The sequence below is a fragment of the Micropterus dolomieu genome, linkage group LG20 (genome assembly GCF_021292245.1).
Source record: "Micropterus dolomieu isolate WLL.071019.BEF.003 ecotype Adirondacks linkage group LG20, ASM2129224v1, whole genome shotgun sequence".
Lineage (NCBI taxonomy): Eukaryota > Metazoa > Chordata > Actinopteri > Centrarchiformes > Centrarchidae > Micropterus > Micropterus dolomieu.
The window spans coordinates 30,766,327-30,785,597 of NC_060169.1; the positions used below are offsets into that span (position 1 = coordinate 30,766,327).

General features: G+C 41.8%; 1 protein-coding gene across 4 annotated transcripts in view; it reads right to left on the reverse strand.

Annotated features, from left to right (window-relative positions):
* Nucleotides 1-278: 278 nt before the first annotated feature.
* Nucleotides 279-19,271, reverse strand: part of LOC123959459 (AT-rich interactive domain-containing protein 3B-like) — a 50,409-nt gene continuing 31,416 nt past the window's right edge. For 2 of the 4 annotated variants that reach the window (XM_046033532.1, XM_046033530.1), the window contains 5 exons: nucleotides 5,441-5,624; nucleotides 4,017-4,276; nucleotides 1,825-2,097; nucleotides 1,153-1,245; nucleotides 279-1,013 (listed from right to left, as the gene is read on the reverse strand). In XM_046033532.1, coding sequence (XP_045889488.1) covers nucleotides 820-1,013; nucleotides 1,153-1,245; nucleotides 1,825-2,097; nucleotides 4,017-4,276; nucleotides 5,441-5,624 — 1,004 coding nt within the window. In that variant the 3' untranslated portion in view covers nucleotides 279-819. Of the gene's footprint in view, nucleotides 1,014-1,152; nucleotides 1,246-1,824; nucleotides 2,101-4,016; nucleotides 4,277-5,440; nucleotides 5,625-19,271 lie in introns of all 4 variants that reach the window. The other 2 variants (XM_046033531.1, XM_046033529.1) reach the window with 1 other exon arrangement.

Below are 19,271 nucleotides of genomic sequence, written 5' to 3' on the forward strand. Positions count from 1 at the left end.
ATATCATTAACCCTCCAACTATTATAATGGACTTAACGTGATCTGAACTGAGGACAGAGTTATGTGTGAAATCAGGTATTTGATGTGCTGATCTACAGCATCTGATTGTTCACCAGTTTCAGTTCAGCAAGAGGCTACAGTGTGTTAAAGAAACCTGAGCGGCCCGGGTTGGAGGCTCGTCACTGTGAGGTGGGTGCTCTACACATGAGTTTCCACTGGTGGGAGTTACCCCGACTTCCCCTGATTGCAACTAGGTCAAAAAGAATACAAAAATAAAGTTTGATTTGGGTTAAATATACTACAGCTCCTGAGGTAAAGACACCACTGCAGGTTACTTGATTTGAGGTATGTAAAAAGAGAGAGAGAAAAAAAATCATTCTAAAACACAAAATCAAAAAGACAACAAAATGGCAACAAACAAACAAAATGTCGTAAGATAAAACTTTTCAAGTTCAGTTGTGACTACACCTGTCAGTGGGTTTTGGCTGAGCTGATTGTGTTTAGCATGTACATTTGGATTAACAAGTGTGTTTATGTGTAGAGTGTGTGTCTGTATATGTTGTTGTTGTGTGTGTTTGTAGTGTAGTGCGTGTTTGTATGTTGAATACACTGCATAGCTGTGCGTTAGGGCACGTGTTGTCATATAATAATCTTGGGCTCTGTGTTCATGATTGGACAGCCAAGAGGTTGACAGGGTTGATGAGGTATTTGTTGTGCAACAGTCTGTTATTCTTATCGGTTTCTCATTGTACTGTATATTCTTGCTGGGCCTCCCGGTGGAAGAGAGGCCTGGGGAGCAGGTACAAAGGGCAGCCTGAGTTAGGGTGACCCGCTGGGGGCCGGCTCAGCCGAGCTGGGACCCTTGGAGGAGGAGGAGGACGAGGGGCTGAGGGTCTGAGCCAGGGGTGCAGAGAAGCCAAAGCTAGTGCTGGTTCCAGCAGGGGAGGCTGAAGCAGCAGCTGCCGACACAGCAGGCCCAGGGGCCCCTCCAGACTTCTGGGCAAACAGAGTTCCTGTAGGAAAACGGGTGACATCATTGCATAAACATGGCGCCTTTATCACTACAAGGACAATTAACAGCACCATTAAACAAGTGAAAGTAAAGGCATCACGACATTATTACTATTTATGGATGATATGTCCCACACAAACCTGAGTAGATTGTGCCATTGACCTCCACTGAGACAGTGATGCTGGCATTTCCATTGGTTGAGATGCTCAGAGACATGTCCTGCTGCTTCTCATCTGAAGAAACAGGAATAACAGTGCATTGAGGATTTTGTTTGGTGTACTCACGTAACATATTTTCCTTCAAAATCCCAACAGTAATACAATTTAATTTAATTTAAATTAATTATATTAGCAGTTGCCTGCAAACCTTTTCTGCTTACTGATTTAAAGATTACATGTACTTCTTATGCTCATGAAGAAATGAGGTGTAAATAGGACCCCTGCTAACAGTTTCTGTAAATGTGCAATTACAAATGCTTACAAATGCTCTGCCTCCAAATTGCTTCCCATTTTAAACTAACATGACTACTTATGTTAAAGGGCTGAACATTTATGCAATGATTTTATATTTGTAATTTTTATCTGAACATAATAAGAACTGTGGAATTTAGATTTAACTTTGACATTAGTTCTTTGCAGTTGATCGGAGTCACTGTCAATGTGATCATATTTTTGTTGAGTATTTAATATCCACTAGAGGTCACTTTGGTCATTCACCTCTGTGGAAAAATGTTAATTTAAACAATGATGTGTCAAACTACAAGGGAAGTTGAATGTTGGTTCAACAGAATATCGTCAAGTGGCATCACTGACCTCTGGTGGTAATGGTGGGGGCTCCGATGCGCAGGTTCATGGGCATTTGGGAAGCCATGGCCAGCAGGTTATGTTGGAAAGCCTGCTGCATCAGGCGCTGCTGCTCTTCCGCCAGGCGGGCCATCTTCCTCTCTGGCCCATCTCCTCCACCGCTGGTCTCCAGCTTTTCTCTCAGCTGCTCCAACGTGGCGGCTCTTGCCAAACCTGCAACCTGCTGCTGACCCAGGGCCAGCGCCATGGAGGGTCTCGCCGCCATGATGGAGGGGGTCAGGTCTTCTGGAAGACAGAGAAATGGAGGGTTAGGTTTGTGAATTCAAATGGACACGTTAATCAGGAACCTACAGAGGGTGAATGTGAATGGTTATACATGTGCTAGCCTCTTGCCCGATGGGAGCTGGGATGGTCCAGGTTCTGCAATGCTGAATAGGATAAGTGGGTATTATGGATGGATAGATTATATTTTTATGTCAGTCTGAACATAATTTCATAATAGATTTCTAGAATATCATATATAGTTGCATATCATGAAAGATGTCCTGAGAGAAATGTGTGTTAAGACACTAAGGCCATATTTACGCACCTTTCCTTTTTTGAACAAAATAAGTGACTCCAAGTGATTTTGGTTCTAATGGACAACACAAACCATCAGCACAGACTTCCCAACTTATCAAATAGTCTCTACTTATTTCTAGTTCAATTAAACCCGTCTTTATTAAGCTGATGGCCCCCTTTGAAACTCCTTCAAGGACACTTTACACCCTACTTTAAGGTGACCGATTTAAATAAAAACAAAACAGAGCTGGCTTTGGGCATGCAAAGCAGTTACACACCTAAGGTGACTGGGTCAGTCAAATCACGTACCATCCTACATGACCACATAGAGTGTCAGGTGAAATACGCTGCGTTACACAAGTCAAACCTTGGATACTATATCAGCTGTCCACAACAGTCATATTCCCACCAAGTCAAAGCAACATCAGAGAAGATAGCAGGGTAATGACAGTTATCAACGGGATCCTACTGATGTACAACGAAGGCTTCTGGAAAGTTCATGAAGTGTCCCCCAGTGTGGGAACCATGTTATTAATCGGTAGTTAAGGTGAGGGCTCTCACTAGCCAAAGGCAAAATATGTTCACACATGGACTCTTAAACACCTGGTTGGACCACACACACATGCAGGCATGCACACATTCACAAAGTCATATAAAAACACTAACATGCGCGCACACACACACACACATAAGGGCTTCTCAAATGCAAATATTTTCTGGTCTCCATGACAGTAAACTGAATATATTTGGGCTCTGGGAAACACTTATGCACATTTTTCACAACTAATCGATTATTTGAGAAAACAGATTAATCGATAATGAAAACAATCGTTAGTTGCAGCCCTAAAACAAACACGAACACATACTCATACCAATACAAATGCACACATGCACATTTGAGGAAAAAGGAGCCGGTGCTCTGATGAAAACACTGTGACTCTACTGTGACTCTACTGTCAGAAATACATCATGTCTTTTAAATGTATTGTAAACATGTTGATACTGACAAATACTTAAACACTTAATACTTAAATCTGTAAGTACTTTTCCATTCGTGTGTTATTCACTGCTGTGACTACATGAAGTTTTTCTAAATTGCAACAGAGGGCAGTATTTCCCTATGAATATTTCTCTAAGAAGTCTCAGCACATCTGCAACCGGACCATGTCAGTTCAACCAGTCAAGAGAGGCTACAATCTCCGAAGTAAACATTTACCCAGTTTAATATAACCCACATCAATCTAGAGAAGGGTGTCTGAGTATAAATGCTTGTTGTTTTCCCCAGCAACACCCTTCTTCACCCTTCGTAGTTACACACATGTATATCTGAGAGCTGCCTGTTTACTTGCAGGCAGGCTTTTTTTAAGAAGGTAACTCCCTACACCCATATTTTTTCAACATTTAAATTTGTGGGATAAAAATTAGCCACCTCTTTATGCTGTCATGAAGCTTTGTGATTATTTTCAAAATATATGTTACACTCAGTGAGGTTATGGTCTCTTCAAGTAAAAACATATTAATGGTTGCTTTAGACTTAAATGTCATTCGTGTTCGTTTGCCTGACTATAATACCAGACTAGGAAGTTTTGTTCACGCCATAAGAAGTCTCTATGTCCAGTTGTTGACTTTATGGTTCCTACCTTTCTTCAGAGAGGGTCCTGGTGAAGCCTGAAGGCCGTTGAGGGCCCCTGAGGTACCTGCCCCCAGAACTGAAAGGTGCATCTTGGGAGGTGAGAGGATGTGGGGAGCTGTGCTGGGAGATGGAGAGAAGCGGAAGAGGCTGCTGCTGTAGCTCGGACGACGACCCTCGCGCCGGTTACTGTCGATGGCAGCCTGGAGCTCACCCGGGGAGCTGAGGCCTTTCCTCTCGCACTCATACGGGTACAGGTATTTCATATACCTTAAGAGGAGAACACACACAAAGCAATACATCAGATCCTTCGCGCACATTCACAGATGTAAAAACTGTGTTTGACACATGGTTACACGCAGGCATATGGCCAGAAAAATAAATTAAAAATCAGGTTTTTTCCAGCACAACTCTAGCTATAATAATAATAATAATAAATTTTATTTATAATGCACTTTACATTTCAGGGAAATCTCAAAGTGCTACAACAACAAGGGGTTAAAAACAGTTCCAGAAATTAACAATCGAAGCTGTGTTAACTGTGTTTCTCAAATACCCTTCCCTCATTATAGAAACCGGGCCTCTTGTTTACATGACATCTACAAAGTCAGATTACACTAGAAAACCGACTTTACTTAAGTACATGTAATCGCACAGAATTTAATGAGAAACCTGGTATGAACATTGATGACATCAAAAGGGGCTCAGTCACAGCTCTGGTTTTTCCCGTCCCATGAGAGCATGTGGTAAAATAAACATACAGTATTGTGCAAGCTGACTGCATAATGGTGGAACAGCAGCACACATGATCAATAAGAAGCTGAGAGCAGCATCCATTAGACAGAGCTAGCGGAGCAACGCTACATAAGAGCCCACCAACATTAAAAATACATAAAGGTTCATTAGGGCACCCTGCTAGTGGACAGGATAGAGGTGTTACATCAGGTGTTACATATACTGAAGGATTTCCATCAAGAAAGCAAGAGTTTTAGTCGAGGAACGGCGTACAGGCTGTCAGTCAAACCCCACCTTAGTCACTGTGAACTCTGACCCAGATCCCGTCATTAAATCTATAGGAATCAATGGGCTCTATGTGTGATGTAATGGACGAAGGGATTGAATGTGAGGAGGGAAGGTGGTCTAGAGGAGGAAACAGGCTTAGATGTGAATAAACACATGGGCCCGGGTTAATATTGACATCCACACTCATACCACTACACACACACACACACACACACATTTGTGGCATAAGGAAGGTGCTTGTTTCCAGATTAGAAGTCGCACACTTGAGATTCTTCATGAATTTCTCGTAAATTAAATAAGATTAACATTAGACAGGCGGAGTATCTGGGTGTAAACAGTGAAATTATAGTTACTCCAGCCAATGAAATTAATTTCGCTGGATGTTTTTCTGACACAGATACAAAGACTTACTGTGTGCGCAGGGTGAAAGCTGCACTGGTGATGGAGGTTGGCAGGTTGAGTCCCTTTGTGATTTCTCTCCAGATCTTCTTGTTGATAACCTCCACCAAGCCTCCCTTCTCTGTCACCAGCTTGTATAACATGTACAAATCCAGGACCTGCTTGGCCATGATGGGGATGCGATTGACTGGGGTTCCTATGGAGGAGAAGACATAATATAAGTCAATGCGTACATCTGAATTTACTTCAGAGTGCATTTGTGTGTCACATGTGCATGCAATTTTTAACACGTACAATTCCAACGGGAATGCGACTCATAATGCTGACAATTTCTTTTGTGTGCTTCCCTGCTGAGACATATTGGCACCTGACACAGAAAATACATTCAAAGCTGCTACAGTGAAAATGACATTATGCATTAATCCATCCACCAGTCAATTTTGACAATTTATGTTGATCCCTCTGTGACCACCAGACACTGATCTAAGTGCTGTAAGGATGACAAGGGTGGCATGCCTGTTGCCTGCACGTCTGTTAAATTTGGCTTGAAAACAAATTAGCCCAGTTAAGGCAATCTGGCTTGACCTGGAAAAGGGGATTCGCAAACAACACAAAGCAAAGCGGCTCTAGACTTTTGATACAGATGCATTAATCTTGTCAACAGCTTATCTGCAGTGAGGCTTTCACGGAGCGAGTGCTGAGGGGGCGGAGGGAGGACGAGGAGGGAGATGGGGGTGGTTCGCAGTATGCAACAGAATCAAAAAGTGCAATGTGCAACTGTGTAAGCATGGAGCGGGAGGAGGGGACTGGGGATTGTGACGACCTGCTAATCCATGGGCTGCGGTGGGTGGGGGGTTCCTGGATAGGCCAGTATAATGAAGCTCATTTAGAGGATTGTACTGAGTAAATCCACACCCCTCCACTGTTAGCGCTGCCGGGCCCAGTGTAGGGGAGTTGTACAGATTTGCCCTCACAGCAACTGCCAGCCAATCCTTCAGCCCCTCCACAGGCTGCTCTTAACCTGGAATCAGACTCATTAACGACTTTGTAAAACAGCAGTGTGATCAGACCATGAAGATTAGCCCTGATTCATTTTCTTTAGTTAGCAACATGTCTTTAAGCCATGTGCAAGGGGCCTAGGTGAACACATGGACTTATATAAGTGTGGAGATCAGGAAGGTGTGGTAACACTGTTAGTGCACTATGGCTCTGACCTGTAAGGTGCACTACTTAATATTGGTTGTAATGTCTAAAGCTTACTCTACTGATGAAATTCACTGTTAAATATCTGTCTAGAAATATAGCAGACTTCTAGAAGGTGAAAGGTGGGACCTGTGTTTGTCTAAGGAGGGAGATCCATATACATTCAAATGAAAAAACCAGGAAGTAATTGTAGGCAACTATAATCAGATAATATATAAAAAGCGGAAATACATGTAGGAGTGTAATATGTACAGTGGAACCAGTTTATTAGGTTCACCTTTAAAATCTAATGCAATTCAGTACAACCTGTAAGGCCTGTAATGCTGTTCTGGTGAAGCAGCCATCTTATCTCCAGAGCCAATTAACAATTGGCAAAATAGGAGAACCTTTGCAAAGATGCCAGCTTTCTTTACAGATCATTTGGATTAGCTACGTTTTAGGTCTGATTAAGCATTTAATGTCTCTGTTAAATGTCAGGTCAGTATTCCGATTTTGTTATCCAATAAGTGAAATTAGCCATAATCCTTTCAAACGCACATTGTTTTTTAGTTTTAACAGTAGTGATTTTACCAGTGATAGCTATTTCAGCAGAACAGAGAGTAAACTTATTCTGAGGTGGCCAACTAGAGTAAACTAAATGTAGATGGCAGACCTCCGACTGTATCTGTGGGCAGTAGCAACATTTCCAGAACACAGCTTCGCTGCCAGAGCCTCGTCAGTTATTTAATGCAGCGCTGGACATCAATCCTACATCAAACAATTAGTACAACCAGAGGGGTCAGAGATCAGCCAGGGGTTATTGATGTGTGAATTAAACTGCAGGTCAGCAGGAAGCCATGTTTTCATACTGGCCTGAACGTGAACAATGAGAGCACAACAAATGAGACACAACAGCACTGGCCCCATAGTGACAGGCCAGCAGTTAGTCTGGCTTTAATTCACGCCTATGCTTTTATTCACTCCTGCTTCAATATCTGCTGTCAAATCAGATCAAATTTAATGTATTTACAAGGAACCATTTTTAGAGCCCATAACCACACAAAGCAAGCCAAAAACAGACAAATTTCAGACAGGAGTGTGTGTGTATAAGAGTAAACCACAAACTAGCTTTATATCTTACCAGGGGTAGATTTGAAACCTAAAACAGCATTAATTAGTCAACACTTGACATCAGCGAGGTTTCACATTTCAACATGGCCCAACCTCATATGAAAGCACTGGGAAAGCACCTTTGATAATACCGTAAAAAAATCACATTAGTAACACTTGGGCAGTTAGCTGGAGAGTTCCATAATTTGAGAGCCTTTGGTGTCCAACATCTGCTCCGTTTCCAACCCTGGAGACATTTAGCTCTAACAGGCTTAATTAGACCAGTCCAAAACATCTCTTTTGATCACAGCAGCACGCCTCCTCTGCCTCACACATTACTTATAACTTATTTTTCTGTAGAGAATACCAGAGACATCATGACCAGCAATGATAAGAGACTACTTCATGGCATTTAGCCACGCAGGCCTCGAGTAGGCAACCATTGCGTATCATCACTTTGTAAAACCCTGATTTGTCCACTCGGCTGCTCTGAGCCAATCTGTAATTGGCTGCAGGCTTCACCTCCCATCATCCTTTGCCCCGGACTGATTTTCCCCCAGGGACAGGGCCATCAGGAGCCTAGTGATTAATGGCACCAGGGGTCAGAGGTTGCTCTGGTGGGAAGTGCCGCGGCTGAGGGCCCCTGAACCACTCCCTAAGTCCTTCCTCCGACTTCTACAGTGAACACAGGAGCCACACGGCAAGTCCTCAAACGGCTAGACTTCAAATGATAAGGGATATAGATAGAGAGTCAGACAGAGGTGGAAAAGGGTTTGACAAATAAAGGCGTTTAAGGGATAATACTTTTGGAGAGTGTTTGATATTAGGTGATTAGCAAATATTTTGTGCAGTAAATTAATATCTCTATATTTGATCACTTTCATACCTGTCATGATTTCTCCACAGTGTAAAAATCAGTTACAGCATTTACACTATGGGTAAATAAATCTTCATGACACACAACAGAATGATAGTAAAACACATTCACGCAAACTCTTTTATACAGTAACATATCTAATCAAGTGAAAAGCCTTTTAGCTATCATTTCAGAGGCTGGAGACATTGGTCAAACCATACAAAATTTGTAATGACAACTAACACTGGGCCTATGCACTGAGCAAAACCAAACAGCCTGTGACAGACAGAGACAGACTGTCCATCTGGATAAAACATTAACATTTCCCACCTCACATTGAGTTTTCTATCTTAATGTGAGGACACAAAAAAGAGGAACAAGGTCATTTTATCTGACCCCTGACCTATTTTTAGTAGGAAACAGCTGTTCACATTAAAGGGCCTCTATAATAAATCAATTGGGCGCCCCTGACGCCAGCAGTGGTAAATTACATATCGCTGACTTCACGTGATGTGCATTTTTTAAATAATTAAGTGACAGAGCAACAGCTCTCCAGCGGACAGCACACAGGAAATTAATTTTTTACTCAATGAGCACTGGCTGGTGTGAGGTTTCACTACCATCTACACTGAAGAAAGACAGGGAAAAGCAGAGGGAGAGAAGGAAACACCTTCTCGTGGTTTTTGGGTGCTTTAATTCTGGTGATTAATTTAGAAATTATTCTGTTGGATTATTCTACTTTTTTTGGACTCAAATTAGTGACGTGAAGAGAGCGTTAGACAGGAAAACACAGAAACAGAGCGGGGTAGAGAATAGAATGGTGAGAGAGATGAGCTGGGATCAATAAAATGACACAGTGTGAGAAAAAGAAAAAGAAGGCATGAAGAGGGGGACAGGGGTGTTTTTGCTGCCTTTAGGAGGGAGGGATGAAAGGGAAGGGGAAAAGGGAAGGGGGAGGTGTAGTAGCTAGCCAGCTGGAGAAAGACTGGATTACTGCTGTAAGGAAGGTGTCAGCCAGCACAAACAGCCACTGGCCTCATGGCAGTGTCTGAGTCCTTTCAGAGCATCCACACCGCAGCCAGCCAGCCCACCCACCCACACGTTCTCCCTCCACCCACACCTCCCCCCTCCTCCTCCCCTCTACCTCAACCACCATATCTACACACTAGATAAGACCCAACCAGGGCTACATCTTACTCTCTGTACAATTTCCTCAGTTCAATTTAAGTGTATTCACTTGGCTCTAATGCCAAAGCTGTATATAAAGAGTCCAATATCAAAAACACTTTCTAAACTAAAACATGTCAAGAAGATCAATTATTCGAAAAGCATAAACTGCAGCACTGGTATTTCAAACTGCTTATGGTGCTGCAATTCGTGCTTTCCACCAAAACTTCAAATTCATGCTATTCCTACTTTACATGCCCTGCTATTTCTTAAACTCTGGATAATGAACATTTTATTGGAGGTGATACACCTAAATGTTTTGTTCATATTCGAACCTGAAGTAATGCATGTTTGACACCTTGTATTCATAGTGTGGCACATTTAGCTTGATCTTTATTTGGGTTGTATTCATACCCAACAGCCCAAACACTTCATTGACATGGGACAGAGAGACACTGACAGGAGAGACAAGTGTCTGGACTCCACATGCTAGGAGTTTACTTTACGTCGGCTGCCCCTGGCTGTTATGTTTATATGTTCGTTTGTCGGGGCAGCATATTGTCAGGACCCTGCTGTATGCTGGGACATGTTTGTTTTATTTTTAATGCACGGCTAGGGACATAAAAGGTAAAAAAGCCTCCAGTGTAAGGAATTTGCTATCTTTAGTGCAGGCAGAGCAACCACTCGCATGACGGACCAATTCATATCAAGTGTTAAGATATGTACCCTCCACATAAGGGAAGTTAAATGTAACGTTACACTATAGAGACATTGCTATTCTAAGCATGACGCTAAAGCCACAGCTGGTAGAGACATAGAGAGATAGAGATAGAGATAGAGAGACAGTCATCTGATAAAGTCTATATAACACTGTATGTCGGTCGATATGCTCTATAGCTGCATAGGTTTCATTCCTGTCCTATCAATAAAATGCAATTAATGTGAATTGTCAGAGGGAGAAAGGCAGAGAGACACAGAGAGGGGCAAGATAGGACACAATGAAAGAAATAATGACGTATTTTTAGGGCTGCACGATTTAGAGAAAAAGTCATATTGCGATTATTGTCAACCATATTGCGATTTGCGATTGTGATTTGATTATAACGGAACAAACAGTACTATGAGTCTACAAGCTTATTTATCAAGGAATACCAAGAAATGAACAATAACTAGTAAACAGATGTAAAACTGAACAAGGGGAGCGTGTTGCTCTACAGAGGAGGCGGACAGAGGGAGCAGATACTGGCATACTGGCACCGGCTCAATGTGCATCTGTCTAATGCAGAGTCTCTATCCACACCCTGGAGGAGGAACTGTCCATGAGTGTGTTAAATAAAGAGTATAATGTTTAGTTAATAGTATACTGGTAGTATAACAAAAATATATTAAATACTACATTCATTAGAATTTCATATTATAGTGTACTTTGTTTACTACTTGTTGAATATTAAATCCAGTTACAGCTATTTCATTTCTGTGGGTTGTTTTTATTTATTTAATCCTTGAAAAGGCTCTAAATCGGCCTCTAATTTGTTAATGCTAAGTACTAACTTGTCAATAATCATATTGATCAACATTTAATGATTTGCTGTAGCACGTCAAACTTTTTTTAATGTCCCGCCCCATCCAGGCTGTGATTGGTCGGTTGACGAAAAGTGACTGACAAGCACGTTGGCTATGTGAAAAGTTGAATATGTCGAACAACTAAAGGCATTGATAAAGCTAACGTTAAATGGCAGCAAGCCAAATCCAAACCTTCTTTATCTTCTCACAGTTTTCTTCTGTCTGACCGCTTCAGCCGCCTCTGACGTCAGAGCGACCGGAGCACCGGCATTTCTCTGGTTTCTCCGAAAATCATCTTTTCTATGACATTTTGTAGCACATTCTGGGGGGACTTTAAGAATTACATATATTCTAAAACAACACATACAATCACAGTTGAAAGGAAAAATGTCATTACCTACTTTGAATCTAAAGATAAGAACTTATGTACCATTGTGAATCTCTTTGTTTTGTTGGGGAAATTTCATATTCACAAAGCTAAATGCTCTAAGTCTACCCCATGTTTTAAAGTACTCCTAATCGAAATTGATATGTACTTTGAGTCTCTTAAACTTGTATCAAACAAGAAAAGCATTTCAATAAGTAATATCTACTCAGAGCTATTCATCTAAAAAAATATCTTAATGTCACCACCTGTTAAGATAGTCTGTCACTCACTCACTCACTCATCTCTTAGTCTGTCCTGTTTTGTATTTCCTTTGTTTCTGTTAATGTATTTGTTATTTAAGTTTATTATAAATTTATATATATGTTGCACTATTATGTTATATTAAGTCTTATATTGTACTTATAAGCTGGAATGTCTGAATGTCTGTAACCTGATTTTCAATCAAATGTTTAAAAAAACAAACAAACAAAAAAATCTCTGGTTTCTCTGAGTGCTGACGAGTCCGACTATGTTTTGAACAATTAGCGGTGGGGCAGGGAGGTAGGGTTACGGTAGGTTGTTGTCTTTAAAGTTACTCGCACACTGCTTATGAACAATTTTTCTCATTGCACATAGGCTTATCTGTTTGTAGGAGCACATTCAAGAGCCTGGTGTGGGAGATAATGAGCAGCCCGCAGCACACACAGAGAAGAGAGTGGCTCACACACCTTTTCTCTTTTATTAAATCACACACTTTTTGCGGTTATGTAATTGCACATGATGACATCGCGATTGCGATTAGATCAATCGTGCAGCTCTAGTATTTTTTGCCAACTGTACTTAGCCATGATGAAAAGGAACACAAAAAGCAAGAAAACTGAGTATTTCCCATGGCCTACGAGTTTGAATTAATGAGATCTTACAGAATGAACAATACTTGGTCCTGTGAAGCCACATGTATCCATCTACAGACATAAAGATAACATGCTACAACATTTTCAAGTCACGCCATGGCATGATTTGACTATATTAACGACAGTGTCAAGACAATTGTATTTACTTATTCCAACATTACAAATCACACATTTGCTTCAAAGTGTTCTACAACCTGTACAGCATACAACACCCTCTATCCTTATTCAGATAAAGAAAAGCTCCCCCAAAATAACTTCTAAAAGGGAAGAAATCCAATGAAGGCATAAACAAAGAAAGCACAAAGCACTGTGTGTTATTCATCTGGGCAATTAAGTGACAAAGCAGCTGTACACATATGTCAGATCAGCAAAAAAAAGCAAACATCCAATGATGGATAAGTCACTTAAAGCTATATTTACTCAGGAAAGTGTGAGAGTAGCTTCTTAGTAATTATTACAGTGAGAAGGCAGCCAGTATTTTAAAGGAGCTGTCTTCTGTGTTCAGTCATCTGCTTCAGCCTATAGTGTAAAACAGCCTTGCAAAACTGGCGAGGCTCCAAACAACAGCCAGTAGCTGTAAATCTCGCTGGGTGCTGTTCACACACTGGGGGAGGCTGTCAGACTACAAATAATGACGCTATTAGAACTTGAATCCCACGATTAGAAGTTTGTCAAGCGTAATTAAGCAATAAATCCCTGTACTGACAAGCCTGATACGGTTTTATATGATGTTTAAAGTGCCATTTGCCGTTTTGTCCAGCCTTAATCTTTTGGCCGTTATGCCAGTAAAGCATCTTTGAACTGAATTAGAGAGTCGAACAGAAAGAGAGAGAGAGAGAGAGAAACATGACTCCTTCTCCACGGGTCATAAAGATGGGTCACCTGGTAAAATAGAGGGGGAGGGGGATTGAAAAGACTGGATGGCGCGAAAAGTGAGACGGCCTCTCCAACTGTAACCCAAGTCCCCTCGATCCCCAGAGACCCGGCAGATCAACTGACTAGACCCCAATCAACACCGGCTGATATGGAGCCGACAGAGAGATGGATGAATGGACGGATGGACGAATAGGTGGAAGGATGGTTGATGTCTCTCATGCTTGATGATTATTCAGGGTCACTGGTGTTTCAGTTGCTGAAGGATCTCAGAAAAGGGGAAAAGGACATCTGACCAATTAAAAGTAACGCAAGCATTAAAAGTTTTAAGCCACAAAATGCTGCCCTTTTGCGACAAAAATTCGTACAACAGTTATGAATACAAGTAAAGAAATAGAAAGCCATTTGATTGTAGAAAGAAACCTGATTGTCTGCTACCTATCTCCCCCACATTAGTAAAATCTCCTCCCCTCTGCTCTGTTTTATGCTTCACAAAAGGAAAATGTAGTGACTCAGCCTGTGTCTACTATGTTGTTACACCAGCCAGCAGGCACATTTGAAGTTATCAAACCACTATCTGGGAATGTTTGTCTTACGTTAGCATCTAGTTGACCAGTGAAATTGTGCACGTGGCTGATGAATTTGCAACGTACTAGCCAGAGGCCAGTGTTTCGAGCTTGTTATTGTGAGGCCAGCATTCTGCACACTTACTCTATGATTTTTGAATCCGATAATATAATCTCTATCACATTGTACCGACCTACTATGAGTGGTAGACAATGTCTTCAGCACTACAGGCTGTACGCCTCCACGCATTGCTCATGCATGACACATGCATTTAGTGTGTACAACAACATTTCTCCACCCTCTTTGCATAATTCTGATAAGATTTGGTTTTGTTGATAATGTTGTCTTGCTAGTGCTTATAAAAGACCTGAGTTTCCCTTACTTATTCTGCTGAGCACCAGTATGTTTCTCCAGAATTTGCTTCTTTTTGCATACATTTTATTCAATACTTTCTGAACACAAAGAGCTTGATATGAAATTTGCCTAAATAGCGTGTAAAGATAACAACATTTATTTCATGTGGTCTAAAAACGTTTTCCATCTAATGATACAGGCCTGTATTGTGAGTTGCAGTCAGGAAAAGGTCAATGAAAGATGTTTTCTATCCATAAGCTGAACTACTCAAGAACAAGCATGAAAACAATAAAAGGTAAATACTCAACTAAATTTAGGATGCGTTATTAACATTGAGTACTGCCGGTAAAATCTGTTTGCTGTGTAAATGAAAAAGCTTAAGAAAGTCTATCTAGTTTAAATTTGTTGCATCAGATAATAAACACTAAATATTAAACCCTCAATAAGAAAAGATGTTCTGATAGAATATATCAGCTAATGTCTTTTTGCATCACAATTTTTAGTGAATGACCTATGCTCTGCTCTATATTTACTCCTGAAGAAGATCCAAGTGAGAGAAAAAGTATGGCCTTGTAAACAGCCATCTCTGATCTTCGCAGAAATTTCAAGAATGTATATGTCGCAGCTACGTGGCAATGGTATGTTCTACGCATAATAGGAGGACAGGCTTTGGGATCAACTGTAGCTTCATGTGATACAAATGTAAATGTTAGGCTCAACCTTTTCTACTGGAGTAACTTGAAACTCAGGTACAACAAATCTGAGAGTGAGACAGACAACAAGTGAAACAACATAAGGAAGAGAGGGGCTATAGAAGAGATTGGTTAAAAACCGAAAAAGAAATATATATTAGAAAATAAACTTTCTCTTCAGAGATGAGAATGAGGTAATCTGTGGCCCACACCGGTGACGGTCCACAGGACAGACTGGGTATTGCTGGTTTAAAAGGGTAAGTGGGTGGCAGTGATGTCTTTACTGGCAGGTGCAAACATCCTTCTCCCTTCTAGCAAGCTGTATAACACAGCTAACTGCTTCAATCAATGGACACCCGGACTGACAGATAGAGCCATCAGCTGACGAGCACCATTTGGGGCCCAGCACCACAGATCAATACGGGAGACATCAGCTGCTATAAGCCAAGGAGAAAGAGGGATATGTTGAAACAAGCTTAGAGGCTGTGGGGGTTGTGCACTCATCTTAGACATTTTAACTCCCATCAATGCTAATTACTTTTAGCTTTTGGAATCCATGACAGTGGGTCACACATTTGCCTTTCAGGGATTCAGCTGATGCTCTTAATGCAGAGTGACTTAAAATGAGGTCAGCATACTATGCTTTAATTCCTATGTTGCCAGCAATACCCTGCGTCAAAAAGAAAGTACTATTTAAAACACGTTAAACAAGTTCTTAAGGCCTTATGCTTCAACAAACCACATCAACTAAAATGCCATCGATAAAAATGCAATAACATTTGGCAACTGTGTGCTTCATGTCCACGTCTTCCCTCAAATCAAGCGTCTTAGTTTTCCATTAAGCCCCTTTGCACTCAGATCTCCGTTCCTGTGTGGCTTATGCAACACTGTTACAGAGCTGCACTGGAAGTGAGCTCAGGGCTATTGTATTGGTGTAGGGCTCCTCTGGGGGCTGTAATGTATTTCATTCCATCCATCACACGGGGTGTGGGGGCCAGGAAACATTGCTTTAAGAGCACACACAGGACACAGATGGAGAAACAAGACGCGCAGATATGCAGAGATAGCACAAGTTTGGGAAATGTGTTGTTCGCAGGAGAGCTTCATGTGGGAACAGCTCATCAGAGCCTCCACAAAAAAAATGTAGTGGGAAAAAAGGCAGGTAAAATACAAATTTCAAAAATGTATCATTATAATGTGGCTTTTCTTGATTTATAAAAATGTCTAGTCCTGGCTTAACCTGCATGACCATCAAGCTTTTTATGCAGGATATTTTCCCCTGAAAGCTAAATAACTTTTGTCGAATTAATAAGCCTTAAAGAAAGCTCCTGTATCACAGGGAATAGTTTGTCAGGAGGAAAGAATCCCTGCTACTTATCTTTCAGCCATAATGCACTTTTTTGGCATAATGTGCGACACGCTCTTCACAAAACAGCTTGTGTTTTAACTAACTAGCCCCATCACTCTTCTTTCTACAAATATGACAGCATTTGTGTTTGTATTATATTTGAAAATGCATTCCCCTAAAGACAAACAAGATGCTTGTGTGAACTGAGCAGCCAGTGTTGTTTTTACCCTGACCGATGATCTCACCGGGAAGCATGAATCTGCTTGAGGCCCGCACTCGTCCCCTTCCTTGCTCATTTACTTATGATTAAGAAACCCCCAGCTCTGCATCTTAGAAAATCAAATCCCTCTACAGTATGGCCATAATTAAAGATGGACAGCACGGTGGCAATCCAGGGCTGGGGAACAGTCTGGCTACAGAGGAAATAACAGGGAGGCTGTGCGGATTGGGGGTTGGGATGAAGAGACAGAGAGAGGAAGAGACACAAAGAGTAGTCTTTGGTTGGTAAGAAACAAAAAATAAAAGTCTAAAGATTTGTATCTAACATCTCCCAACAGACTCCCCCCAATACACACACAACATCAGGAAAACTACTATTTCCTTTTGTTTTGCAGGAAGTGAAGAGCATAACCACCGTAGATGTGCTCATTCCCCAAAGGCTGGGCTGTAATTTGCCAGCCAACGGGTGGAGTTTACCATAAGGCAAAGATAATCTCAGCCCTCACATATATCAACACGGTAACCACAAAATCTTTGATCACAAATGCAGGGGAGGATGTGTCCAATAAGAATAGTTCTGTCTCTTTTGGAGTCTGTCTTGGGGTAATAATTAGAAAGCAGTGGTTGGTATCATTTGGGTCCCCACCCTTTCCTGAGAGCAGGGGCCCGTGCTGGACTTTTAGTATGTTTCCCTGATTATCTTTCTGTCTGGTTGGTGAGCTTGGTTGGCTTCAGCCCACAGACTAAGTGCTTTCAAAGGGACATGAAAGAGCGTGGCCTTGTTTCTAGACAAGCCGGCCGATGCCTCCCTTAACCTCCCCCTCTGTCACCCCGTCTCCTGCTGTGGTTTCCAAGTCTGCTCTCTTCATCCTTCACCCTCTCTTTTCTCCCCTTTCACACATACAGACACGCGACGGTCACTCCCTTGTCTGCTGTCCGTCAGCGTTGCCCTATCAAAAAGGTTGGCCCCCACTTATTTGGAGACCATTAATCATCCCGTGTAGGACAGGAGGCCCCTTAATCCAGCACCCTCCACCCCCGGCCACAGCCCAGCCCTCCGCCCCTATCCCCCAAGGTGTTATCAAGTTTCAGTGGTTGTAACTGTAGCACAATAAACAGAGGGGGAGGAGAACAGGGTGGGGGCAAGGGAGGAGGAAGGGGATGGAGTCAGAAGAAAGACTGACAGACAAGAGACGACAAAATGTAATTTCCTAACTACATTTTATTGTTGCATGCTTCTCATGTCTCGAAAAACATATTGCATCCTTCATGAGTGACAATGGAACTCCTTGGAAAAAGTTGACCCCCCAAATGCAGATGAAAGCTATTACATTAACTGTGTATTAGTTGACCAGCAAGGTCGCAGTTCAAAAGCTCGATCTCAAATAAAAATCGCCTCGCCCGTAAGCCAACACTATCTAAAATGGACAAATGTGCTCACAATACCGGGTGTTTCTGTTGTTAAACCAACCAGGTGCTGCCACTTTCCAGAAGTTGTAGGGTGTTAACCAATGGAAAATGAGGCCATATCAAAGAGCCAGAGAATGTTCCTATTGTAGTGTGGTGTTTGTACAGAGGGCCCGCCTGTTACGAGGGCCAGTGTGAGCCTGACCGGGGGAGTAATATAATGCATACATGGATCCCCCAGAGCCCATTCATGGTGTAATTGGTGTGGACAGAGCTCTCGGGCTCAGGGTTACAGTTAGGGAACTTCCTCTAATGTCCTGCTGGGAGGCCACTATTCACACACCACAAATACTGCAAAAAAATATCCAGCTTAACCTGGACGTGAAGTTCTTGTTTTTCTTAAAACCTGAAAAAGCTGGCAGAGCTATTTTAATTTTTTTTTTTCAAATATCAGTGATCTACCCGTCTTCTCTTGTCTGTAGCAAAGACAAATGTCAGTTTTTTTTTTTTCTTTTTGTCAGTAAAAAGGAAAGTACATTCTGGAGGACAAATATAACACTAAATTATTGACTTGCTCAATTTTAATTATAGACCAAACAAAAGCCATTGCAGGCCATTTTGCTATACGGCCCCTGAAAACATTACTGGCAGCCACAGTGAAGATTTACAGGAACAAACGGAGCAGAGCTATTGCCAAGCTACAGCTAAATAAGACATCTTCATTATAGGCATTACCATCTTCCCCTCCAGCCCCTACTTCCTCTAATTCTATACATCTTTCTTTATCCAGCCCCCCATCAAGATCACTGCAACTTAAAGGCACAGAGGCTTACTACTTTATTACTAACAAACCTTAATCTACTATGTAGGGATTTACCCCTAAAATAACTCCAAATCAGCGATAGCACTCTATGTGGTCCCTCTTGAGCCGAATCTACACTTCCCATTAAGCGTATCACACAGGGATTGATCTAGCATTTTCTGACCAGGACATGTCGGATCATCTGGCTGGAGTAGAAGGAGCTAAAACACTTGCCCCCTCCCTTCTCGACTAGTGATTTCACTGAACAGGAGCCCCTCTCTCTGGCTCTGTCCATCACAGCCTGTGGCCATTAATCATCTCAAGTGGACAGCGCTGACAGGCAGTTGGCTGCATCACTCTTTTATTTATTTTTTTGTCTTTATTGCGCACCCTCAGTTCCCGCAGCCTCACTTACTGCTCCC